At 39.1% G+C, this 27,613-nt stretch overlaps 1 protein-coding gene across 1 annotated transcript in view; it reads right to left on the bottom strand.

Annotated features, from left to right (window-relative positions):
* The window catches only part of VAV3 (vav guanine nucleotide exchange factor 3), a 142,739-nt gene that overhangs the window by 98,892 nt on the left and 16,234 nt on the right, over positions 1-27,613 (bottom strand). The window contains exons 2-6 of the mRNA XM_009283190.1: positions 10,761-10,819; positions 9,808-9,873; positions 6,738-6,846; positions 2,410-2,502; positions 2,241-2,309 (exon numbers count right to left, since the gene is read on the bottom strand). Coding sequence (XP_009281465.1) covers positions 2,241-2,309; positions 2,410-2,502; positions 6,738-6,846; positions 9,808-9,873; positions 10,761-10,819 — 396 coding nt within the window. The remainder of the gene's footprint in view (positions 1-2,240; positions 2,310-2,409; positions 2,503-6,737; positions 6,847-9,807; positions 9,874-10,760; positions 10,820-27,613) is intronic.

Here is a 27,613-nt window from a genome sequence, read left to right as displayed (position 1 = left end):
GAGTAGATGAGGCACTTAGGGACATGGTTTAGTGGGTGGTGGTGTTGGGTCGACGGCTGGACTCGATGATCTTAGAGGTCTTTTCCAACCTCAATGATTCTATGATTCTATGATTCTATATATGTGTGCACACATATATACACACAGATGTACATACAAACGCATATATATGTACATAATATATACATAGACATATATGTACACAGATACACACACAAATATAGAGCCATACATACATTTTATGGGACAGAACTTTGAAATCTGAGCCCTAATGAAAGGCACTCTCTTTAGACTGGTGAGTAGTTTGGGGTGGCTGGTTTTTGTTTGGTTTTTTTTTTCCTTAAAAATAAAATACATTTGGACATCAGCGGATGATTTTGTCCAGCAAGCACCTTTCAGAGTCTATATAAGGAATATAGCATCACCCTAAAGCACCAATCCTTCACCACAACCCTTTAACACAGGCAAATCCATCCTGTTCTGAGAACACCGCATTTGCTCTCCACATTGCAGTTTGCTGTAGAGCGCTGTGTAACAGCCATTTTTAGTTTAAAACAAGCTTCCACTGCCCTCCAGCCTTCCTGCTGAGGAACTGCCGCAGAAACAAGGTCTGAGTAGACAAAGCATTTGCACGTATTTTTGGGTTAGGCAAGCCCTGTATTTCTGCTAATGTTTTCGGATGCCTATGAAACGTTACTGGAGTCAGTAATAAGCACCATCTTCTAACAGCAGAATACTGAATGCTGACAATGAAAAGCAAAGTAAAACAACCTAAATAGAAGTTTACTACGTGTCTTCCTAGTTTCAGATAAACAGGTTTTGTTCTTGTTACTCCTCTTATCTGATCCCCTTACATTTCTCTAAGGAGTAGTGAGTAGGCTGACCTCTCTGTGCTTACAGTGTGTAAGCCCTTTTTATACCCCTGTGCAGTGTTTCACATTGGCTGGCTTTAGGTCTTTCAATGCACATAAGTCAACGTGCCTGGGCACATGGAGCCTTAGGAAATAAGTTTACAGTAACTTAGGTAGGGCACATCAGGGCCTTATTTGCAATGAACAAGAAACATTAATGTAGGACAGAATATAAATTTGTTTTCAAAAGCAAAGGGATCTCTATGGGCAGCTGACATACTTCAAGATGACAAGTAGGTTACTGATATCTGTAGCAGTATTTTGGACTAATATTCAAAGAGAAGGAAATTAGAGCAATTGAGATTCAGGGTGAAAACTTTAATAGCAGGACAAATGTGGCAAGGTGTCAGGTACCATCATCAGTGTAATAACTGTCGTAATTCAGCTTCTGTCAGGATGGTGCTGGAACAGCAACTACAACATTCTTACAAACCAGGTTCCCAGAGAATAAAAAAAATCCCCAACACTTCCTCCTACAGCCCTGAGAGCCTGCAGGATATGCCAGAGATACCCAAAACAGAGGTGATCTTTTACAGGCAATAAAGGTTTGATGTGGCCCGTGGGCCACACTCTGGGGACCCTTTCTTTACAGCGTGCCTCATAAAAGAACATTCCTTTCATTTGTCTGTGTTGAAAGAGGCTTCAGACCATATCTGATGTCTTACTTTAAAGTCAGATAAAGTAAAGACATCTGCTAAATACTTACATCAACTAAAAATATACATAAATTGTCATACCATTATGATTAGGCCAAAAATAAACGGAACAAAGTAATAATCACAGAAACCTTTAAGATTTTAGTCAAATAAAGAGGTCTCCTAGATACTTCAGAGAGGATTTCCCTATCCTTTCCAGCATCAGATTCTGAATCCAAAACCGTGAGTTATCTTAACTTTAAAATGTCTTCAATGATGACAGAAGCCAGGGTAGACACGAGGATTTGCAGAGTAGCTATAGAAATCCTAATGAAAGCACCACTCAACATACAGTGGTAGGCAACCTAACAGGCACAGCTTTGTACCATCACTAAAATGCCAGCACACATTAGAAGGTAACCCATCTTCGACAAATAATTAGCTTCTATGGGTCAAAGATACTCCAGTTTATAACCACTATCTGACACAATAATACTATTTCTCTTATCCTATTCACTCAAGCAGAAAAAAAAAAGTAGTAGCGCGCACATCCTTTTTTATCAACTACCCTAATATCTACATATATGCATTGCGCACCGTATTTCAAGTAATCATTTTGTGCAGTAACATACAACACAAATATCATAACCAGCTACAAACCTTGTATCTGTTCATTAAATATGCAATTACTTACAGGAATGTTGATGAAAACAGTATCAAACTCTGATGCTGACAGAAACCTTTTCAGCGGCACCATGAAAAACTGCAAGGAAAAGAAACATATATATACATTGACTACGTCATTATATTTTCTAGACTGTTATAAAAATACATAAGTAACAATTCTATAAGTAGTATCTTACTTTCTCTATTGATTCCAGAGTTTCAGTGTATTTCTCTTCAGTTTGCTTTATTTCAGCAAGACAACAGCTTCTTATGTCATTTTCAGTATATTTCTGCAATTACAATGGAGTCAAGTTTAAGTCATTAGCAGGCACCTAATGGATAACAAATGTATTTATTTGTTTAGAATTAAGCAATTAGGATAACTGCTTCCTGAAATTTTCTGAGTACTGCAGCCTCCAAAGATGACAGCAATAACCAAGAATATTTTAGTGTTCAATTAGATGATCATTTTAAGAGCTGTACTAAAATTCAGCATCAAAAGAATATTATGAAAAGTTAATGTTTAGACATAAAACGCTGAACTCTCTGCATGTACTTTGGAAGCTGAAATACAAGGTCATATTTAATTTACATCCAGACTGAGAAATCTTATTTAAAATACTGAGCAGTTAATAATTCCATTAAACTTAATGGGACTAAATCATGTAAGTAACTTTGCATTGCCATAAATATTGGATTCAGTCTAATCCCTGCACTTATTTACAGTTTTTTCCCTTTTAGTTCTTAAGGGGAGCTTTCTCTTCAGACACAATATGAGTACGTCCTCGAATCAGGAAGAGCAGTGACCTCTAAGTTCAGCTCTTGCATACGTATGTGTGTGTCTTCAAAGAGACCCTGGGATTTTTCCATGCAAACCACCAGACTCATAGGAAATTGAAGTAATTATCAGCACAGGACTCTATAAAAATAGTTTACAAGCACTCTTACTGAAGATCAGATTTACAGCGTTACAGCTTCAATAACTTGCAAATCTGATTTCTAATAAAAGAGTAAATACCTGGAAGAAGGTATGGAAGCATTCGTGTCAAGCAAGACTTAAAACACCTGGAGACATATAGGTCAGCTTGGAGACCTGACACAGTAACTGGATAGGGTCTTACAATTAAAAGCAATAACTGATCCAAAACGTTTTCTCCAAAAACAACAACAAGCAGTGGCTTAATAAGCAATAGTAGTGTCACATCCTTTCTGAAGCCTATTTATCAGTTTGTAACATCCTTCCAAGGCATCCTTCAGCATATCCCTGACTGTATCTTACCTTTTTTCACCCAGTGTAGGGAATCCACACACTGCACGTAATAGACCTGATGACTAGATGTTACTCAAATACAGGGGGAGTCAGGACTAGAAATTTAGTACTACAGTTCTTCCCATTCAGAAAAAGACTTGCAGCTTTCAAACAAAAGACTTTTGTCCTCCAGGAATAGCAAAACTTCTAGACTGAAGTTTTAACAATTAGCTCTTAGCATGTCCAAGAGCTAGACTCCTTCCAGTCCCTCTCTCTGCTACCGTTCTACTTGACACACCTGCTAAGCATACCACAGCAAATAGCAAGCCGCACTTAAACTGCCCGTGAGCCACATACAGCTCCTATGATATCGCTTGGCCACCTGTGAAGAGGGGGAAACTTATTCCTACCGCCTGAACTAGATGCCAAGTTGCAAATCAAACAGGCACATAAAGCTTTGTCCCTGTTCGCACTTCTGTCTGCTGTTTTGACGTATCTCCTTTACCCTCTCTCTGTCGCCATGTGACTCTACAAGCAGCTCCTGCAACTGGAACATGGCTTCTCACTCTCATCTACCAGGTGCTGCGTTATCTCAGAAATTACTCTTTAAAACCCAATTGGTGTAGATATGAGTTTTCCCACAACAAACATTAAAGTGCCATCCTTATCAGCTGCAGACAGAAGTAGCCGTTTTGCAAAAATACAGTCTGTCATTATCAGCAGAAACATACTTTGTGAGCATCATCTGATGATCAGCCTCAACTCAAAATCTATCATTTATTCCCAAATTCTTTAGCAGGCGGAAGTGGGCACTGTCAACAGTTAACCATAGTTAATTAATCTCAATAAAGTATTAGAATGTGACATTATTCAGGCTTTTAGTTATTTTTTCACCTTTGTCTTTGTGAGCTCAATACTGTTCAAATTGCTTGCAGTATTTGCACCAATACAGAAGTTGTTGTACCCAACAGGAGTTTATATCCATTTGCAAAATTGCTTGTTTTTTTGTACCCAACAGGAGTTTATATCCATTTGCAAAATGGGGGGGGGGGGGGTGGTTTGTCAAACCACCCTTGTTCACCAACTCTCATATGAACAATGCAAACAAAATCCTGTGATTCCACTTAAAACAATTCACTTCAGTTTTGTGCTCACCTAACCCAAACAGATCATTCACATAGGTACTTTTGGCAAAAATTAACATACTAATTTTCTATCTGTACCACAAACTTCTACAATTTGAGTGCAATAAACAAAAGGAGAGAGGAAATAAGAAATGATGTGCGAATACCAGTAAAGTGAGAAAAATTGCCTTTGAAGGTCAGCTACTGCTAGAGAAAATTTAGCGGAACAGTTTACTTCGCAAGATAATGACGATAAATTAAGGATGAGGGAGATGCAAAGCAATTTTGGCTGCTATTGGAGACTGAAAAGTATTGGGTTCTTCTGAAAATCGACTTGAACGTTGTCCTATGCTAGTGTTTTTTATATGCAAGGAATTCTCACATAGGATTCAAATGAAAGAACTGTGCAAAATCGTCATGTTAGCATGCAGTGTATTTATAAACCTGAGAGGAAAATATCAGAAACCAGAAATAATTACCACATTCAAGAAAGCTGTCACAGCAAAACAATTGTAATGTCTCCATTCACTACATGTTGTAGAAAAAAAATATTTTGCAGTACCATGTTTTCTATTTTCGTTTACTTTCTATAAGAAACAAATACAAGTCTGTTCAATCTGAAGTATCTAGGCTAAGATGCAACTGAAATTAGAACATGAAAGTTCTGATTGCTATATTAATCATTTGCTAGAAATACAGATATGCGAGAGTGACATATGCAACAGGAAAGAAGAATCAGAGAAAGTTTACACACTACCAACTGCCAGAGATTACCAACTGTTACAGTTGAAGGGGAAAAAAAAAGCCACCCACACTCATTATGTGAAACCCAAAACTTAACGCATTTTGAGTTTCAGTATAAAATTAAAACTCACAACAAGATCACAGTAAAGATTTCATATGATTCAACCACTCTTCTGAAACACACTGCCTGCAAGCGAATGCGACTTCATTAGATATAAAACAGTGTTTTTTCAACTCAATTTTTTATTTGGTTTTCACTGAATAACCTAAACTTTAGGAGGTAAACAAAATTAAGCAAAATATGAAAAACTAACATAACTTTCTGCTTATCTCATCCTTAATTTACACGCATTACCTGCAGGATTTTGCATTAACAGAAAAACAGGCTTGAAAACAATATTGTTATACTCAAAACACCAGAGATTAAAACAAGGCAGTAATCTAGGCAGTAATCTTCCCAGAGACAAGATAGTGCTGACTTTGGGGAATCACCATAAAAGCAGAGAACACAAATCACATTAGGTATCTCCTGTACTTGTATTGAAAAGATACACAAAGTGTAAAAAAAAAAAAAATCTTTAGACTTCTTCATGTAACTATATTACGAAAAAGCAATTTGGAAAAGTAGAAGCAAGTTTCCAACTTAAGACAACAGGAAACATAATATAGCTTCATGTCAATGCAGGGGAAGAAAACAACTGTCCTTAAAAACATATCCTGTCATGGCCACAGACTAACATTTTCCAGATCAGAAAGCACTTCTCTGAGGAAGGGCAGACAAGTACATTAGGGTTTCTCCCAATTAGCAAGTAAATTTTATTGCCTAAGTTTAGGTTTTTTCCAAGACAGTTTTGAAAACTGACCATGGTACCTTTATATGATAAGGTGAGTAAGCTACTTATTGCATTCTCAGTAAGGCCAACCTAATGATCGACAAAAAACTACATGGTTGAATAAGCAGGAATTTCATTGTTATGAAAAAATCATCAGTTGTCCTTGTTAGATTAGTTGTCCAAATTATGGCTGAAACAACAGCATTTCACAATATTATAACTTAATTTTTGAAGTAGGACACTTTGAAGTAAGCAGTTAATTTAATTGCTCTTAAAATAGCTGGTAAATCTTACCATTCATAACTGGCACTCCTAACAAATTAAGTAATTATTGAATTTAATTTAAAAATTACATTTCTTTTAAAAAATTACCATAGTTAACATTCGACCCTTTGCCAAAACAGCCTGCAAAGTCTTACATAGGAGATAACGCGCTGCACGTGACAGCCCTGGATGCAACTGAGCATGAGTGAAGTTTCAGTGAAACTAGCTATAAAGAGATTAATTTCACAAATATTAACTTTCAAAAATATAACCGCTATTGTTTGAAAATAGCTAGGAATTGGAAAACATACAGGTTGCTGTGCTGCTTCATCTTTCATTAGGTCTTCATAAACCTCCCCACCTTCATCTTCTCCATAGACACAATCATACAACTCCTCATCTTCATCAACACCAGTTTCACTGAAAGGAAAAAGGAAAAGACAATTAAAAAAAAAAAGCTGTGCAGCACAGGCAAATTACCATCAGCTCTGCAAGGGACCACTCCTCATAGGAAAAGATTTCTACAGTAAACAAACAGATTAATTAATAGAACTATCGAATGAAAAGAACTCATTAAGGGAAATTAAATCCATTAATTTTCTTTCCTCAATGCATTTAAAATATGACTGTACACAATCAACAGAACACTGAAGACTGCATGAATTTAGAACCACACAGGAACTAAACCAGGCACCAAAAGCTGCCTGTCAGGACAGTTTTGTCATGAGGTGCTGTCCAGCTGCTCTCTTCTCTTCATCCCTTTTCCCATCAAATCCAGTGAACAGGAGCTACCTCTCCTTACTGCCTGGCACCCCACCGCACTGGGATGTGAGACACTGGTACAGGTATCTTTCCTGCCAAAAGAAAGGAATATCTGGGGTAAAATACGCTAAAATACACTAAAGACTGCAGAGCCAGCAGCTGAGAGTCTGTACCTTCTCACCATAAGCCAGTATCTTGATCACCTCATGGCAACCTTCAGCTACCCAAAAATGAAAAAAAGCAACCTTTCAAACTGAAAATCAGACAGTTCAACAAAATGCACAAGAAGTGTCTTCCTATTACCCAGACTACAGAAATACCTCAGCATAAAGTCAATGCTCAACTCTACCGTCAGCTAATTCAGCTTCATTAGACTCAGTCCTGCTGGAGTTTTGCCTTCTTTGCACTAGGACCATATCAAGCCCGTAAGATCTCTTTCACTCACATTTTTAGGGTATGTCTAAAAAAGAACTCTAAAAGATATTGAAAGTAGTCTGGTCATAATAATACAGAGAACTGATCAGATGTGCTGATAATTTTGAGATTTTTATTGTTGGAAGACAATGCTGAAAACCTTCAGAGTAAAAAACAAATTGAGGATCGGTCCACTAGAACTAGGAAGGACAACCATTTCTCTAAGTGGATGGTCAGTACTCAAGAACAGGACATCAGAAGCTCTACTGGCAGAGACTAATGATTTCAAAGAAATGAAAATGCATGAGAACTGCTACCAACACAGCTGCCACACAGACTACTTGGAAATGTCAGACAAAGTCACTACGTCTACAGTAAGGACTATACACAGAAACCAAGTGATTTTTTTATTTCTCATTAAATATGTATCAGCTTTGTTGTTGTTGTTGTTTTAATCGAGGACACGAGAAGGATAAAGTAAGCAAGCGTTAGAAGTTTCAATAGATGGAATGATTAAAAAAAAAATATTTAGGGGATTCAACAGAAGACAGAAATTGCTCACATCCCTTCCTTTTCCAACAGACACCATGCCCCAAGAGAGCTAGAAAGCTCAGGTGCTCCAGGTTAGTCTAACATTTCAGCTTGCACCAGTGATGATGGTGTGCTAGCATTTCCCACGAAACACTAGCAGCTGTGTTAGATGCAGCACAGACACACTCCCATTTTACCACCTATGCTCCGGGGAACAAAAGCTGGCAAAAAGGCAGAGTAAGGATAGAAACATTTAACTACTACAGCTCTCTCTGACAGAAAGCCTTAAATTCATTCTAAATTCCTTAGACACCATTTAAACTCGGGGACGATTAGATTAATTTTAGTCAAATACACTTACTAATTAAGATAAACTAAAAAATGTGGGCCATTTGCATCATTCACTGGCACTTTTGCTTCTTATGAAGACAGTACTTCTTGAATTGCTTCCTCCACAATTGAGACAGCATGTAACTATGAAATTTCAGTGAATAATATTTGTAATTTGATGCAAAAGAAGAGCTCTCAATCTCAATTTCTTTGGTATGATTTGTTAAACTCTTTTTTAAATGAAAGACTGTCTCCCAGTACTGAATTTGTATACCTAGGTAAGAACTGATAGAAACGTTGTTTTCAAACAGTGCTAATACCACCACATCTAAGAGATGAGGACATCACCTCTAGCCCACTTGGGTCTCAGAGGAGACTGCAACTCCTACCTTCTGCACCTTCAGCTACACAGAGTGAAAAGCAGCTATCTGAGACAGCCAGTCAGCTGCAGGAGACAAGGAGGAGCTTTGCAGGGCAGGTGATAAGTTCAGCGATGCCAACCATGGTGGGGTTTCCCTTCTTTACAGGCAGTAAAGAAACAAATCCACGGTGTGAATAGCAGCTACTTCACCACATCACAGCAAGTGACATACAATGTGGCCAGAGCCAAGACAGAGCCAGATAGGCACTAGTGAGGTGAGCGATGGTGAACTTTTGAGCTTTGGGACAGTGAGCTCTGATCCTAGCTCTCGTCCAACATGATTCCTAATGGATCTTGAGAGACCCTAGCCATAAAATACAAGAGTAGTTCTTCCTCACAGTTTTTTACGCCCAGATGTATTTCTCTCACCAGTCTGCAAAAATAAAGCTGCGGTCTGCCATTCAATACTATACAGTATGATCACGTCCATCTTACTTGTACCTCAAAGCCAATGTGAAAATTGGCAATAATTAATAAACCTGCAAACACTTACTCAGAGAGGTAAATGCACTCGTAAGAAGAATTTCATTGACTTTAGGGAAACGACCCACTTGAATTATGATCCAAACATGCATTTTCTTTGCAAGTTCAAGGCAATTTCCTTGGGTCCCTTACAACTGATATTGTAATTCTATGAAAGCATTCTCATAGTACAGACAGATAATTTAAAAATGCATTCATGATTTACTTTGCTACCAGCACCCTCTATGAAACATGCTTCCTTACATACATAAATGTATTGCAATCATTCAGATAAGCTTTCATAATTAATTCTTCCCGGTCAGTATAATGGCTAACAAAATCTTTTTAAATCAAATAAATATCCTATTCTCACTAAAACTATGTGTTCTATAACATCACAGAAATAATAGCATGCAACAGAAAGCCAAACTCTTTAATTTAAGTAAAGATTTACAACATACTCTATTAAATCAGGAAGACCTTTGTAGACATCTTCATCATCAACGCTTTCTTCTGTAGGGAAGGGCCTATAGAAAGAAAAACAGCATGAGTTATAGACAAGCACTTGTCTAGTCTTATAGTGGGGTTTTGTTTGGTTTCTAAAATTTTCACACAATTACTATATGTTAACGTTTGTATGTTCCCCTCTTTCTCTGATGAACAGTATACGTGTATTTAGACTTCTATATATGAATTGATACTTAATATAATTAATAAAACCCTACTGGATGGGGTTGTTATAAATCACCACTAATACACATCATTGTCAGTTTTTCAGCTGAGAATATTAACTACTCTTTTTAGCACAGGACATGGATTACAGGACTGGCTAGGGAATTTTGTCTATGTTTTAAAAACATCATCCATTCATGTATGATAAGACTGCTGAATCAAACCATTCAAAAAGACAGAGAACACCAAAGCATGAAGTCTTTCACCTTCTCTCACAGCCCACAATTATAGTTCATGAGGTTAGGTTTGGTTGGGGTTTTTTGGTTTCTTTGTGAAAATGAGAATCTCGCAAACTTGGCAGTTTTGCTGATTTTTAGAAGGGAGAAAGAAAAGAAAAGCCATTTGTCTTTACATAGATGAGCACTGCATCAGCCTGACTTACAATCCAGGTGTCACAATTAGCACACAAGTTCTGTAATACTAACTGCTCACTTGTTCACTTCGTGTTTCAGCACGAGAAGTAAATGTAGTTCAGGCACTTCAGTAAGTGTACCAGAGGTAGAAGATACCCTCTGGAGCTCCTCAGAGGTCCAGAGCCTTGGTTAGCTGTCCACTGGACAATCTGGTTTACAACCAGAGTAGTTCTTACTGGGGGACACTGCCTATACCGCCTCTAACAACTTTTCCACGGAGCGTCATGCAAGAGGCATTATTCCCACCATTCCCTAGGGCAATAACATACCTTATTCCTGTGCCTATTGCAATAGGAGTGCGAGAAAGTTTTGAAAGTGTTTCTATCACCTGGAGAAGAAGGAAACAGAAACCATGATTAGTTGTAGAAGAGAAGCAAGAAAACATTTTGTTCTCTGTTGCTTAATTATCAGCAACACCATTTCACATCGAGTGATATAAACAGACACAGAATCTGGCTGTGCCAAACACTGAGTGCACTGAACTTCCACGGATTTCCCATGAGCTGGTCTTCAGTGCTTTTGTACTGCGGGCTGTGATGGAAGCACAAAGAGAGGAAAAGGGAAATCTCTTATTTACAAGTTTTAGCACAAGTAAAAGCCAATTTAAACGGATTTAAAATCAGGTCATACATGTCACGAATTAGACATTCAATTTGCAATTGGACCTGGATGCAACTGTAATCAAATTTTATATTACAGACTGCACTGAATATTTTTTTTTGTAGCTCCAGAAAGAAAATCCGCAAGTATTAATTTGAGCTTTTCCAAACACTGGCCAGAAGAGGGAGCCAAATGCCAAATCAGCAGAAAGCCACCTTTTCAGGACTGGCTTGCAAAGGAAAGGTAATCTCTTATTAGCCAAACGGTTACAGAAGCTGCACATTTGAGCCCATAAGCTTTGTTTATTTTTAGAAGACGGCAGAGGTCAGGAAGATCTCATTCTAAGAAAACACCTCCTGTATGCGCTCAAGGTTATACAGTAAGAAAGGGAGAACATTAGGGAGGGTAGAATACATGTACATATGGTCACATACATGGAGTTATTTTGCTGTCAGCTGTAATAATACAAGACCAACTTGTACTCTGCCTAGCATGTCCTCTCTGTCACAAATATTTTCTCTTATTTTGAGCACTATCAGATTGGCAGGTCTTATTTGCTAGAGAGAGAAAAAGAGCCAAAATGACACCCGGTCTGAATTTCCATACTTCCAATGACAAGGCTCGCCTGAACTTCCCAGAAGTTTCAGGTTGGGTCTTTACAGCTTAAAATCCATATTAAGCCGAAGTGAAATTTCCAAAGAAGGTTTTTATTGGTAGTATCAAAATTCAGTATAGCAATTGTACGTTCCATGGGCATTTGGGAATAATCTCTATAATTAAAATGGTTTATTTTTGAAGTTCTAATTACAAGACTAACCTGACCATAAAACACAGAGTTGAAAGTACATCTCTCAAAGGAAGGACAATGACGTATTTACACAGGAGAATGACAAAGTAAAAACCACAGAGAATAATCACCAACTACAGAGCTTAAATTGAAGTTACAAAGCCTCCAAAAGTGAATCAGGTCCCATATGCAGATGAGCAAAATTCAGAATGAACAAAGTTATACTACTCCTGTGAAAGGAACATTTTGGGTTCATTTAAGCTGCTGTGAAAATTAGTGTCACATAAAATCTGGTTTTGCCTTACACAAAAGTCAAGGAATAATAAAAACAAATAAATATGCTATGAACATAATCAAATTAATTCCCCTATGAACAGAAGAACTGCAATGCAGCCTAGAATAAGTTTTGGAAATTGTGAATAAAATTTGATTGAATAAACCATAGAGTTAATTAACAACTATTTTACATTAGTCAAAAGGTCAAAAAGAAAAAAGATTCCTTTTAAAAGTCTTGCTGTTGCAGGGGAGTTCTGGTTTCTGTACCAGACAAGAACCTGCCTCTGCACACCTGCGAGAATCCCAGCGCAGGACTGCAAGGACTGCTAAGCCGCATGAGAAAAGACATTGTGGAAAGTTAACCGAAAATTCAATAGCTGGCAAAATTATCTGTCCTGACAGATGGGTGAACACTGATTGGCAAAATCACACAAAAAGAGGTTTAATGATTATCGAAACAGAGGGGGGCAAGTCTGGTGAACTAAATATCCCTTTCCTGTTTCAATGCATTATTTCCCAGCACAGAAAATCTTTTGCAAACTACTCCACCCACGCAAACCCTTTTCCTTAGAGGGATTCTCACTTATCTAGCATAATCAAACCCAGTAGAAGTATGGCTTACTCTTTACAGCTAACTACGGTTGCTTCAAGATAACACGAGAAAGGTCTGTACAAAAAAGAAAAAAAAAAAGAATTTTAGGAAGATAACTAGCAAATGGTATTCCCAAAATGTACCACCAAATTACATTTTGCAGCTATCAAACAAACACAAACAAAAGCAAGACTTATAAATTTTTTGTGGTTTAACCCAGCGGGCAGCTAAGCACCACACAGCCGTTCGCTCACTCCCCCTGCACCCCAGTGGGATGGGGGAGAGAGTTAGGGGGAAAAAAAGTAAAATTTGTGAGTTGAGATAAAGACAGTTTAACAGCACAGAAAAGGAAGGGAAAATAATAATAATGGTGATGATGAAAGAATATACAAAGCGAGTGATGCACAATGCAGTTGCTCACCACCTGCCAACCGATGCCCAGCCAGTCCCCAAGCAGCGGTCACCACCCCCTGGCCAACTCCCCCCAGTTTATGTACTGAGCATGACGTCGTATGGTATGGAATAGCCCTTTGGCCAGTTTGGGTCAGCTGTCCTGGCTGTGCCCCCTCCCAGCTTCTCACTGGCAGGGCATGGGAAGCTGAAAAGTCTGTGACTTAGTATAAGCACTGCTTAGCAACAACTAAAACATCGGTGTGTTATCAACATTATTCTCATCCTAAATCCAAAGCACAGCACTGTACCAGCTGCTAGGAAGAAAATTCACTCTATCCCAGACAAAACCAGGACAATTAAGAGGAACAGAAAAACTTTTTCAGGAACTGATGTGAAACCTTCATTTGGGGGGGCAGGGGTGCAGAGGGAGCAACAAAAACACACACACACACACACTAAGGAAGCCAGAAAGTGTTTAAGAGAACATGCACACACAGAAAAGGAGAGAGAAAGGAACTATATGACTAGAGAAAACAAAAGACGACTAGTAATTTTCACTGCTCTTGGAACGGAGAAGGTCTGGCACTACAGGAAGAGCAAACTAAAATGGCAGGAAGCCAACAGGCAGATTTCTGTCAAAACCTGAACACTGGATAATCCGCTAAGAAGAAAAGGGTAATCATCACAACAGCAGTCAGTATCTCAGAGACACCGTGTTCTCCAGAAGTACGTGATAAAGCGTGGCCACGCTGGCATCACAAAAGGGGAAAGATAATGGGCAGAGCTCGCTATTCTTCTTATTTCAGAACAAAACAATTAAGAACTGAAGACCATTAACCATCCCAGTGTGTATTTAAGATTAAAATATGTAACTGAAAACAGACATAACTTCCACAGAATAAAAGGTAACGCTTGCCCATTGACCGCTCCTATTAAAGGACAGCTTAAAACAGCGCTCCGCCAAGAAACAGAACTGTTTCTACTGAGGGGTCTTGTTCTTGCTGCTGTGGTTTCCTTAAAGAATTCTGAGAAAACGTCAGGAATACTTACACAAGTAATCGTATGTGAAACTACCACTTCTGGTCAACACACTATTTCAACATCACATACGTGTAAACGTATTTGCTCCAACATGAAGTGGGTCAAAGAAAGATCCTCCTTTCACATGAAATTTCAGTTCTTTGGTTCTGAGCCACTGCAGGAACTCTTTAAGAGTTCCCTTATTTCTAGGTCCATGGGGAAGGTCACAGTTACGTATGGGCTGACTTGTCAGAAAAAACAGTGAGTTTCAATAGACATTCAACAAAACAATCAAACTAAACCCAGAAAAATGTCTGATTTTCAACAAACTGACAAATAAAGACTCGGGAGTTTTTCAGAACACTTCTGGTTTGAGGCCCTGTACAGCTGACGTGAGGAAAGCTATATAATAATAGTGCAATTCTGAACTCCAAAATTACAGTGTACCGTACACATGAAAGTCCGTAACATTCAATTTAATGCTTTTCACGTGCTTTTTTTGTCTTGCTCTCTTCCTTTCAGCGAAGCTTTAGTCCGTTTTACCCATTTAACCCTAAATGATTGCCCAGTTCTCTTCCACAGCAAGGACTCCGACAAATGCTCTTGTACCTCTGAATGAGGCTAAACTGGATCTTAGCTTAAGTGCAAAAGTAGCACTCCTTGCTTGTACAAAGTCCAGAACAACAGGGCTTCCGTGGCTGGCACTGCTCTGCAACAAACAACTGTACAAAGGGCTGCAGGGCCTTTGCACACACACTCTTACCAGGAACAGGCAGTGAAAACTAGGTACTGAGCAAAGACTCGTATTTATGTTCTGGCTAGCTACGACACATGAAAAAAGAAACGTTTCTATCCCAAAACATCCTGCAACGACTATATCCCTTCACGCTGGAAAGCTCAGTAACTCTATGACTCTCCTGCAGCCAACCTGAAATTGGGAGATGTTAGCAAGAGACTTTCATGTGTAAAAGGAAGCCCCACCTGCACCCGCCTCAATATAGCTCCTTTGCACTAATGCCGTCAGACAGAGGTTAAGCAACTCTTTAGAAGTCACATCAAAGCCACACTCACTTCAAGAAGATGTGAACATCCAAGTTTGTTTTTCAGTGTATAGCCAGTTTATGCAAAATATGACATGAAATTCAAATCTGCGGCCTTGCAAGAGGAAGCACACCTCAGCTGGCGCCCCGGCGAGTGGCTCTGCTTCTCATTCATGTTTCGGGCACAGCTGGCAAGAGCAACGGTCTCGCACTACACATTAACTTTTTCCTTCGTGAATTACTCGAACAGCAGATTTTTTTTTTTTTTTTTTTTTTGCTTGGTATTTAGTATTGTTTCACTTGACTTACTGTTGTATGTCAGACTCTCCAGTTTATGTAAGCACTTTCCCATCCCTTGCCAAAACGTTATTTTGTAATTTCCTGCAGCCATACTCTTCAGTAAATCACGTCAGATATTCCTATGCATAGTTACAGCAGCAGTACACTAGAGGGACTATTTTACTTCTTTCCATAGCAGTGGCGTGTCTGAGCTTAAAATCTGCCTTATTAAGTATTTTGGTGGGGGTCACTTTTTAGTCTTGTTTCTTAAAAAAGAACTTAATAAATCATGCATTTCAAGAGCAAAGTACATCTTTTAAAATGTACTTTTCCACTTTTAGAAGAAACAGAAGTAAATCATTTTGCAACTCACTGTCTCCCGAAACAGGCAACATTTCCTTGCTATTGACAGCTGCTGTCAGGACTAGGCCCATATTTTATTTCTGATGTTTACCTAAACTGAAAACGTGAAGTGATCAACAAACGTTGATGGCAACAGTTTCATAGTTTATGCCAATAAAACCTAGAAAGACTCACTTGTGGGTTAGATCTTCAAAGCAGTTGTTTCCATGTATGCGCCTAAATCAGGATATATTTTTCTAAGACACAGTAAAAGTCACCAAGAATTCACAACCATATTACACATCAAGTCTTTTTGCAAAATCTAGGCATCTAGCTCAGTATTTGAGTGTTGCATTTTGTTGAAAACTTAAGCTTTACTCCCTCCCTTGAAGGAGGAATTTATTTAGCAGATACATAGAAACAGATTAAATGCATAACATAAAGCAGTTATTTGCCAATGAAAAACATTTCCAATACCAACCTACTTTTTGACATGCTACTTTTTGATACATGCACATGAGTATTGAAACGTAGGGAGTCTTGAGATACATACGTGCACATACTAATTATCTGGATATATACATACACTGCCCAGAGCTCTGGGCAGATTATGAACAACAAAAAGCTAAAGCAAGTAGAAATCCAATGTTCCTAGAAAAAACAAAGACATATACACTCTGCATCACTAGGGTAAGTCTCTTATGAGGCCAATTCCAAGCATCTCATATCCAGGATACTTCAAAGCCAGAACCACTACTCATGCCCACATGCTGAGTGAGTTTTCATTAAGCTGTTTTCACTCATACATCAGACTGGAGAGAGAGGGAAAAAAGAGAAAAGAGAAAGAGAGAAATCATCGTTTTCCATCTCTGTCACTCAGAGATAAGATGAAATTGCTATACATAAATATATTCTCAAATGACTTATATTAAGAAAGAAGGTTTATCATTTGCTGCTCTGCAGTTTACCAGGCCCGGACAACCCTGGATCAATACTTCATTTGGCACAGAAAAGGGGGAGGGGGAGAACATATCTTAATATTTTACCATAATCCAGCATTAACTTTTGAACCAGAAGACCTCTGGGAACAGTTACATTTACATTTGCATTTAACTTGGCTGACAGATGTGAAAAAGGACATGTAGTCAGACAACTCCAGGGTGATTACACAGCTGCTGATCTAATGAGCATATTATTCCAAGTAAAGGGTGTTCGTAAGTTAAATTGAACATTTTCTCTCCATCTGCCTTGTTCTGGTATCATAAGTGTTAGTGCTCTTGGTTCAGGTTAGTTTTAATCAAACCAGAAGCCTCTAGGGAAGGAGAAAGGATGAGGGCTTTTCAAAAAAGGCAGAATGAATGAAAACTCATTAAAAAGAGAAAAGAAAAAAAAAAGAGATGGCCTAAAAGCAAACCCTTCGTTTCACATAATGGCACCTCTAACAGGCCCTTAAAAACAAACAGCAAATTTCAAATACCAGCTATGGAAATACGCCTCTACTAAATACTGCTATGGCATACTCTGAAGTGTTGAAGTTATACAGACACAAACATGTAAAAGACAATTTACAGCCTTGGCACCCACACCACCATTTCCTTAGGAACACAACAGTCTGCAGACCTCCGGCAGGTACAAGTCTAATAGCCTGGTTTTGATTACACAAAGCTTCACATATAGCTGAGTACTGACTTTCACCTCATTCAAATAATGAAATCCAAGCTTTAGGTGTAGAGCACTGACAGCTGCAATCCAAAGGAAAGTCATAAATTTACTTTCCATGGGGGTAATCACCAGCTGTGGGATGCTGCCTGTTTCCTCAACTGACATCACCTTCAGCTACCCCGATTCTGGCACCTCTCGTTGTCCATGTCCATTCTTCCATTTCCTCTGAACTACATCCTTTGGAAATACACCTGAGGACTACTCCATCCTTCGTTCCCATCAAGGCTTAGCCCTGGCATAGTAGCAGTAAGGAAAATAGCCCAAATGTCCCAGAGAGCCATGGCAGAGAAATTCACAACCCCGAGCCAAGTTTTTTGTGACTGACAGGAGCCTGCGAGCAACTCTGAAAAACAGTTTGAAACCAGATGCCAAATGCTTTTATGCAGAGGGAGCAAGGGTAACTCGACTGCTGTAAAAGCTGGTTTTGGCAGTCGTGCACATTTCCGCTGAACACAGAGCCCCAGCTCCCAGCTGCGAGCGGAGACCTCAGAGGTGTTGCCGTGTGCTGCCGGAGGGAAGCCTGGCTGGCTCCGGGCATGCAAACCTCCACTCTTTCCCTCCTGGGCAGGGGATACCATACACGCACTGCCCTAGGGAAGTCTCATCTTGCATCCATTTTCTCCAGCGTCTCCACAGTGTCTTCACGGATAAAGTGGCAGGAAAGTCTTCCTCCAGAAAAAAAAAAAAAAAAATAGCCAAGACAAAAAACCTCCTGGGTGTTGCCTCTTTCTGTTTGTAGATAAGCTAACTACAGAGATGCAAACTGCTGGGACTTCAAAAGCCCTGGGGAATCAACAACTATAAAAGATGCAACATTTTCTCCAAAGCCTTGTAAGAAGGAGAGATGAGGTGGGGAGGAGGGCAGTTTGGCACCAGGAAGGCAAGTAGAGCCAGAGAGACAGAAGAACATTGTTTTAAAAAAAACACTGTGGAATATACAAGAGGACAGATGACCTGATATCCAAAAGGACAGGTTAAGGCTGGACATGTTTTCCCCTTTCAGTAAAAATAAAACATCTGACATTAAGTTAGAAATATCCAAAACTGAAGAGTTCTGTTGTTGTTTTCTTTTCACATCTCTAAATTATACTAAGCAACACCTGATGTCATACTTTGCATCTGTAATGTAAACATATCTATAGCGTTTTTCTCTAGGACAGTAGTTAAAATAAAAGCATAAATGTAGCTTCCAGCAATAGCAAAGGGCAGGCTGGACCCCTCACTAATCAAACCCACTCCTTTCACGCACTGAATGTTTTTAACATTTTGCCCCTTTTACAGGGAGCAATACCTCTGATCCTGCAAACTCCTGAACTGGAATAGTGGGACTGGCAGATCTCACTACACAGGACTGCACACACGACTCCTAAGCATTACTTACCAAAAAAAAAAAAAAAAAAAAAGGAGAAGCAAAACTGAATGCGCTCCAGGAATTCATAAAACTCAATGCCATATTATTAGAACTATAATGAGCAAGTTTTTAATAATCAGTATCCAATTATGGACACAAATGTATACACATTAAACAAGAGTTGTGCTTAAAATCCCATTTTTTCAAACTTTAGGTCAGTGACGAGGCTACAGTTGCTAGTCCAAAAGCGTGAAAGCTTCCCTAGACAGTTCTGCTCTTATAAGGAACCGAGAAAGTCCGAATTGCACAAGCAGCACAGTCCTGTTAATCTCTTGGTTGGTTTTGTCCAAAAGGCCGAGACAGTCACCAAAGCAAGCACGGGGGGAGGGAGTTTTAGCAGCTGCTTCCTGCCTGCAGCTCGTGGTTTTGGTTCTGTGAATACCTTCCAGCCCTCAACCATGCCTTCGGGGGGGTTAGGTTTGGGTTTGGGGTGGGTTTTTTTTAAGATGTTGCTTAAAGAATGACAACCTTACTTCAAGCACTGCTGCGATACAAACAGAGCACTTGAACACTGCAGCTAATAGCATGAGTGCAGACCGCCTTCAAGCACGCTATCCTTGTAAAAGACGGAGAATGAAATAGGATTTTGTCCTTTCTGGTGCATTTATTACATATCAGGTTTTGCATGGAGGGCAAAGGAATATAAAAGGATATGCCTAGGACAGTACTGCAAAACCTAGCTGCTATTAAATCATTCCAGTTCCCTTCAAAATAAACTTTATGAGGATAACCTGTACTTACAAACAGCATCTTCAAACTGTATTCAGCTTTGATCAAGTGCTCACTTTCAATGCTTTGTAAACACTTTTATTGATGATAGCACAATTTTTTACCATATTTCATATGGGTCGTAACACTAAATAATCAAGGACAAAACAGCTTTTTTCCTGCATTTTAAACAGCATATTTTAATATAATCTTAATTTTTTCCTAAATGTAAGCATCCATTTTAAAATCCTTAATGACCTAGCAGTGAGATTATCAAAGGTGTTCAGACTTTGAACAGAATATTTTTTTTTTTAAACAGGAATGGACATAAATCAATGCTGTGTGTTTTTCAAAGTTACACTTCTTTTGCCACTGTCCTTCAACAGACTTCAAGAGACTATTTTTACATGTTTGAAAAGAACAAGTAAATTCTCTAAACTGCAACTACCAGTTTGTACACTATGTACAGATTTTGGGTGTTCTTGACCTTGGATGTTTAAAATTAGCATACGAGTGTTTTAGAAGGAAACGAGTGCTTTCGTATTCATTATTGATTGCACCTCAAATAGTTTTAGGTATGCATCCTGGAGTTTAAGTGACATGTGGTTTCTTCACTCCCACTGTATTATTTCACTTTAATATTTAAACTGATTCCTTGTCAATTTTGACATTAGCAAGAAAGATATTCGGAGGAGACAGTGCACTGAAGCTTTTCTTCCTCTCTTCTGCTGAAAGCAGAGGAAGATCTTTCTCTTCCTGTCTCGAGTGAACCAGTCACTGCCACACTTCTCCCTTTTCTGAATTTACTTTAACCATTGACTCTAAATTCAGCTAGAGCATGGCTTTGCTGAATGGTACCAAGGCACACTTGAACCATGAACTGCATTTACTCCAGTACACAATCACTGAAGATAAGGATACTTATTAGGGGTAAACACACACTGTATGTCCCCTCATTCTCTGCAAGAAAAAAATTTCTCCTGCTACAGTGGGCAGTGCAAGGGGAAGCAAGCTGTTCTCTCTGATGGAATTACCCTCCAACTCGCCCACAGTGGCTTACAAAAGCCCAAGGCTATCTTCAAGCCTCAGGCTCTAGAAATCTCTCTTCGGTACCAGAAGAGATGAGGGATTGGACCAGTCCATAGGAAAAGCATTGCAACTTACCTTCAACACTACCAAAAGATACACAGTACACAGGATGGCATAACTCACTTTTACTCTCATTGTCTTCCACTCTTGTTTTAAAAATCATCATCTTTGATACAGGATAAAAAAAAAATTATACTTGGAAGACATCCTGCAATGGGAATGGCAATACTATCAACTTCTATTACAGAAACCTGATAAGAGCAGTGGTTTGGTTTTCTCCCTAATAGTCTGTTCATTTAGATAAAAAAAAAAATATAACTGCACTTACTGTAGTGAAAGAAAATACAAAGTGAGATTTATGTTCTCGTTATGCTTGTACCTAATTCTCCTTGAGCTGGACCCTTATACTGAAAATTACAAAATGAATGAGAGAAACTAACTTGCTAATTTTATTTGCTACTGCTTCATTATTCTCTTTCTTTGTTCCCTTGGACATGCAGCAGCTTGCAGGTTGTATTATATATGTATATATCTTTCCCCTCAGAAAGAGTACTGCACTTCCAAAATGCCACTGCAGAACTGCACAACCAAGGGAAAGTGGGATTCCTTTCTATTTTCTTTTTTTTTCCTAAATGTTTGTAATATATTTGTACTTAATGGTAATAACCTACACAATAAAACTTCTGTGCTAGTTGGTGTCTGACTGACATCATATCCTCCTTTGCACTGACACTGATGCTGTCCTTATGCTGTCTATGACAAAATTAAGCCAGCCAGACCTCAGAGACCTTACCATCTAAAAGATCAGTTAGAAGACAGAAAAGACAGACAAACAAGACACTTAAGGGTAGTTCATTTAAAATTACTTCTTTTTTGAATTTTCATTTTTATCTAAAACACATCTGTTCAGGTCAATGTTTTTTCCCAAGCCAGCCACCTGTTAACATTGTAAAACACAAGTATTTGAATACAAGCAAAACAAATAGAACTGAACACGAGAATAATTGCAGAAGATCAAAAACTCTTCACCTCTGTAGCAGACATAACATCATATTAGGTGTTATGCCCATATTGTTAACAAAGAAAGAGTCAGAACCAGAACTCGTAACAACTCTACATCCCTGGTCCGTCCCGTCCCAAGTCCTCCCCCCCCCCAGATATAAAATAGAGGTACTTCTTAGGCACTTTACGCTCTATGACATGATGCCATCTCTAGTTAAGGAAAACAGTATTTGCTTTAACTCTTCCTGTCATTTGTTTTGGGGGGGGGGGGGGGGGGGGGGGGGGGGGGGGGGGGGGGGGGGGGGGAAGAACGCTTTATTCTTCTGTTGTATCAATAGCTTAAGATGCACAGCAGCCAACATGTCTGATACTAATCTAAGAACAGCAGCACCAGACCTAAACTGCAGAGAAGAATCAAATTTCTTTATAATATATCTAACAATGTTAAGTGGCTCATATGAGACGTCCTTCAGATCGGGACTTGTTCTTCAGTTTTCACTTGTCTGGAGATTTAAAAGAAGATTTTGAGTTCTTCAAGTACATGATAAGGATCATACTATGTACTTTAGATGTAGATACTGTGATAAATAAGAGCAAACCACAGATACCTATCACTAGCCATTTAGTTATGTTAATATTAAGATGTCTCGGGATTTCACCAGCACTATTGACTTCAGAAATTTCTGTCCTCTGCCTTGTGCTCTTCATCCACTTGTTTCTGCCCTGCACTTCAGTTTGCTACTCTTAGCTGTGCTAACCCAACTGTTAACATGGTCGTGTCATAAATTACATCGGAGAACTGATATGCAGAGAGAGGGGGAGGGATTGATTTCTTAAAATGTTATTGTAAAGCGCAGATGAGCTCCTCTGCTTATTTCCCAGCTCAGCCACACCAACAGGTACACTGGCATGACAAGGGGAGCAGAGCAAAGGAGAAGCAGTAACTTCTGACACTCATATTGCCTCTTAGAGTACACAGAACTATACGTCACTTTTACTCTATAGGGTTTACAGGCATTTCCAAGTATTTTGTGTGGAATGGTGCTTAAAAGCATTTGTGAAAGCGCACAGGACTGAACACATCCCAGATTGGTAACAGGTTATAAAACTTCATCTAAGGCCGACTTCAGTCCTAATTATTCATGACAAAAACACCAGTAGCACATAAGAGTTCAATGAAACTCCTCACATGAATTGAGTTGGGCATTTCAGTCCAATACGGTGTGTCCAAACCAAACACAATATCCAGTGTTGTTTAGTGCCACTACAGCCAACCTCAGCAGACGCCTAACAGTGAACGAACGCAAGATCAACTGCAGGCGAGCAGATGCACCTAGATAACACACCATGAGGAATGCTGAAAACTATTCTCTGTCCTAGACAAGAATAAGCTACCAGAAGAGGCCATGCTTTATGAATATCAGGCTCCCACAGCTTTTGCAGTCAATGCACAGAGTCATTTTGGGGAGATAAAACTGGGAAAAAAAAATATTGCAATCAACTGACCTTGTATAAGCACTCTGATTTTATCTAACATACAATATGAAAGATAAACCTTACGTGATACCAATATTCTCCTAGTAGTTTGTCATAGGTATTATGGTCTCATTGAAAGGCAATATTTGTGGGAAAAAGAGTTAAATTTTCATGGGCCAACTGCCCTGGGGAAAAGAAAAGAATTTCAAATATCTAAATCTTTCTTCAGGTCAGCAAGAAAATTCACAAACTTCATTATAAGCACAGGTTAGAAGCAAATGTTTTGAAGTTATAGTCCGTGTCCAGCAGCAACCTAACTTGAGTTACGCCTCTACCTTCTCCATTTTTTATATCAAACTTCAAATCTAAAACAGATCAGTTAAAATGTACACAAGTTGATGAATGCTAAACAAAGTGACTGAAACAGCCTCAATGCCAAAATTTCAAAGAAGCTGTTAAGCATTAGTGCTTGTAGTTTTATCCCACGCTAACTGTAATGTTTCTTAAAATTGTGTCCCTCAATATATTACCCTTTTTACTTGGCAAGCACTAATTTTACTGCTCACAGATATTTCCAACTGCACAGAAATTCCCTTGCTGCACTCATACCAAAAATAGTAGCTTCAGGGATGAGATTGCATCAAAAACAGTTAAATAAAGCAATGCTTAACTGAGGCAGATGCGTGAAATGTAATCTTCAGACAGCAATGAAGTAGGAGGGTTTGGAGAAAGAAAAGTTTTGGGAAAGATGAGAGGTGTCAACAGGAGAAAGATGTGAGAAAGGAAGTTGAGGGAGGGAGGGCGAGGCAATGGAGGAAGAGAAGAAGTCTCATTCTAGGAAAGTCACGTTGTCAGCTTCTGAAGGGGTTTGAGATGACAAAAACGTCATCTCAGAAACTAGGAAACAAGAAAACTGAAATCAAACCTGAAAAGCAAATGAAATATGAAATGAAAACAAAGCAAGTCACTGTTCCCTCAATGGCAATTTGTTTCCAAAAAAGATGCTGCACGTTTTCCACAAAAAGGAACGAAAACATCAACATATGAATCTTCTTTGTTAGCTGTATTAACACTGTTAGTTTGTTGCTGTAGCTGAAGTACCTACAGCATGCACCGCACACACAACGCAGGTTTTGTGAGATATGTGGATCAGCTCAGTACAAGGTACAGACATCAGCATCTGTTCTGAAGTTATATTTAACTTTTCAAGTTTTAATTACTGCTGTTCAGGAATAACACAACCATTAAAACCACTCTTATACAATACTTTTTGGTATCACTTGTACTGTAGACTATGGAGAAAAGCTTTTAAGACCTGCATTACAACAAATGATAACTATTTATTTTATATTAAGATGAAGGTCTAGTTCTTAGTCAAAATTTAGTGTTACATATGTAACAAACAGGCCAGGCTACTGCAGAACAAGTTTAATTTTTCAGTGGATTTTTGATTACTGATGTACTTACGTTTCCCTCTGTCTGTGACGCTCGAACATGCACCACATGGCCTCCACCTTCAGAAGCCCACTACAACTTATTAACATCCAACAGAGCAGGAAAGGAAAAAGGGCTTCTGACTGGATTCATTGCCGTGCTATTTCAAGGCTCCTCTGGCTATGAGGAGCTTCACTGCAAGGGGATTTTTCCTTTAAGGATTTAGTCTGCCAAGTAAACTAACATGAATCAATTTAAAGCCATCATAAGGTCTGAGGCACTCTGTCAGATGGATTCTTTTCCACCAGCCAAGCAGCTCTGATACAATAGTACCAAGTCACAACACTTTTTTGAGAATGCTGACCTTGCTTTTGGCATTTGACCTAACATTACGAAACAAATTTATAGCTGAATTCCCCTGCATACCCAGAGCTCTGCACTTGCAAACATGCAAGGAAACACAAGTTACTTTGATACCATACCTACATGTCATGGTTTAACCTCAGCTGGCAACTGAGCACCACCCAGCTGCTCACTCACTCCCCCCACCCCAGTGGGATGGGGGAGAGAATCAGAAGAGTAAAAGTGAGAAAACTCATTGTTTGACATAAAAGCAGTTTAATAATTGAAATAAAATACTAATGCTAGTAGTAATAGTAATAATAATAATAAGAAGAATATACAAAGCAAGTGATGCACAGTGCAATTGCTCACCACCTGCCGACCGATGCCCAGCCAGTCCCCGAGCAGCGGCCCCCCCGGCCAGCTTTCCCCAGCTTTTCCCCATGTTCCATACCACAGTCCCCGAGCAGCGTGTCCCTTTGGCCACTTTGGGTCAGCTGTCCTGGCTGTGCCCCCTCCCAGCTTCTTGTGCACCCCCAGCCTGCTCAGTCGGTAGAGCATGGGAAGCTGAAATGTCCTTGACTAGTGTAAGCACTGCTCAGCAACAACTAAAATGTAGATGGGTTATCAACATTATTCTCATCCTAAATCCAAAACACAGCACTGTACCAGCTACTAGGAAGAAAATTAACTCTATCCCAGCCGAAACCAGGACACTACGTGAATGACCAGTTTCACTGTGTCTGAGCAAATCATTTTCAGCGTGTACACGAATAGTAGAAGATCCAATATTAGTAAGTTTGAGTAGCTTCATCTACTAGCTACTATCTATTAATGAGTATATTTTTCATTATATTAGGGGACTGAAAAAGTTTTTTAAATAATCTCATGACTTAGCATAGAAAGCTCAACTTCTATGTGAGTTTATGTTCTTTTTACTTGGCAAAAGCAATACGTTCTCTCAAATGCCTGTGAAAACAGCGGCCTCTAAACGAGCACCTGGATTCACCTTCACTTCCCATTTCTGGGAAACCACCTGGAAAATAGCTTAAAATTTTGGATTTTCTTTCTCAACAGAGTAATGCGATAAAGCATCTTTCGTGCCTCCCAGAAAATACATCTAAGGAGAAAAAAATCTTATGCTCACTAATGCTTATTCACTCTCCTAAATAAGACACATCTTTTCTCTCAGCCATAACCAGGAACATCCAGACTACATTCCCAGTTGGCTTACTTCCACATACTGCATCTCCTTCAATGGTAGGAGCTGAAGACCTGTCTTCTAGCATCAAACTCTGTCTATGTTATTAGGCACAGGTGCTCAAATTAAAAAAAAAATGGATCAGCATCCAAATTAGCTTTTACACAAACGAGCAAATATCATTAACTTAAGCACTCTATTTGTCCCCCCTGAACTAGGCAGAGATTTGATACGCCTCCTGCCTCCCAGCGCTGCCCAGACACTTGCTAGTGGACAAAACAGCAGCAGGAATGGCACAGAGAACGTCAGCCCTTGCTGGCGGGAGCTGCCGCAGCAGAACACGCTCTCATCAGCAGCATGAGTGAAAAAAGCCAGGGTCTTCTTTCCACCATAACTTGAGGGTCTGAACAGCCAAGCTGTGGCCTTCTCCATGCAAAGGGAGAATGTAAGTAACTCGAGTCACCGCAATGGCTTTGCGGCCTGACTTCACACCAAAGTTTTATACTCACAAAAGTTGGTACATCATTAACAATGTCTCAGATTCCCCCCCCCCCAACTTTACATGCCTTTTTTCCTTTATATGCCTCAGATAACTCAGACTGCCAGCGCTATGTGGTGTCTCTGCTTCTGCAAACACACACACACAAGCAGAAATGCATCATAAAAGCACAAACATACAATGGAGCACGCTACACTTCCCTGCCTTGCACTGCGCTCTCCATTCAGCCCAGAGGTGTGCATCAGCAGAAGACTCTCTTGCTATTTCTGTGTAGCATTTTCTCTGGAAAGATCTTTTTCAGCTTCTGGAGTTCATAATCCAGGCTTCTAAAAAGTGCCATCACTCAGGTACTTTTTATTGCCTTATTTTCTATGACACAAGCCTTGTTTTCTGTATTCAAACACCAGTAGTTTTCAGTCACATTTGTGAGTACTGATTTGATTAGACATAGAAAGCTAAACCCTTCTCTCAGATTCAATGTTCTCTAATTCAGTTTTAAATGAGGAATCAGTTACTGCATCTTGGAATTTGATAAAAGAACTCTGAGAAACTCAGGCAAAGTAGATCTGGTGTAAGTCCAAATTTCTGACCTCTTGAGACATCACAGCAGTTCATATATGCATGCATTGATCAATATTTGTTATTGACACCAGTACAGGAATGATCTCTCCTAAACCCCCCTCTCTACTGTATACCAAACTGACTATTTTTTAATGTCAACTTTTTTAAAAATTGAGAGGGCAACATGGTTCTATGAAAAATCTACAGCTCAGAGTTAAAATATCCTTTTGAGTCATTCAAAATAATAATAATATATAAAACATAATAATAAATGAAAACATATTTTATGGCTTGCAAATTTTAAAATTGTACAAACTGTTCATTAAAATTATTTTTTGTGTCAAAATT

This window comes from Aptenodytes forsteri, unplaced genomic scaffold (genome assembly GCF_000699145.1).
Source record: "Aptenodytes forsteri isolate BGI_AS27 unplaced genomic scaffold, ASM69914v1 Scaffold181, whole genome shotgun sequence".
NCBI lineage: Eukaryota > Metazoa > Chordata > Aves > Sphenisciformes > Spheniscidae > Aptenodytes > Aptenodytes forsteri.
The sequence above is the reverse complement of the archived record's forward strand: the minus strand, read 5'-3'. Positions and strand labels throughout refer to the sequence as shown.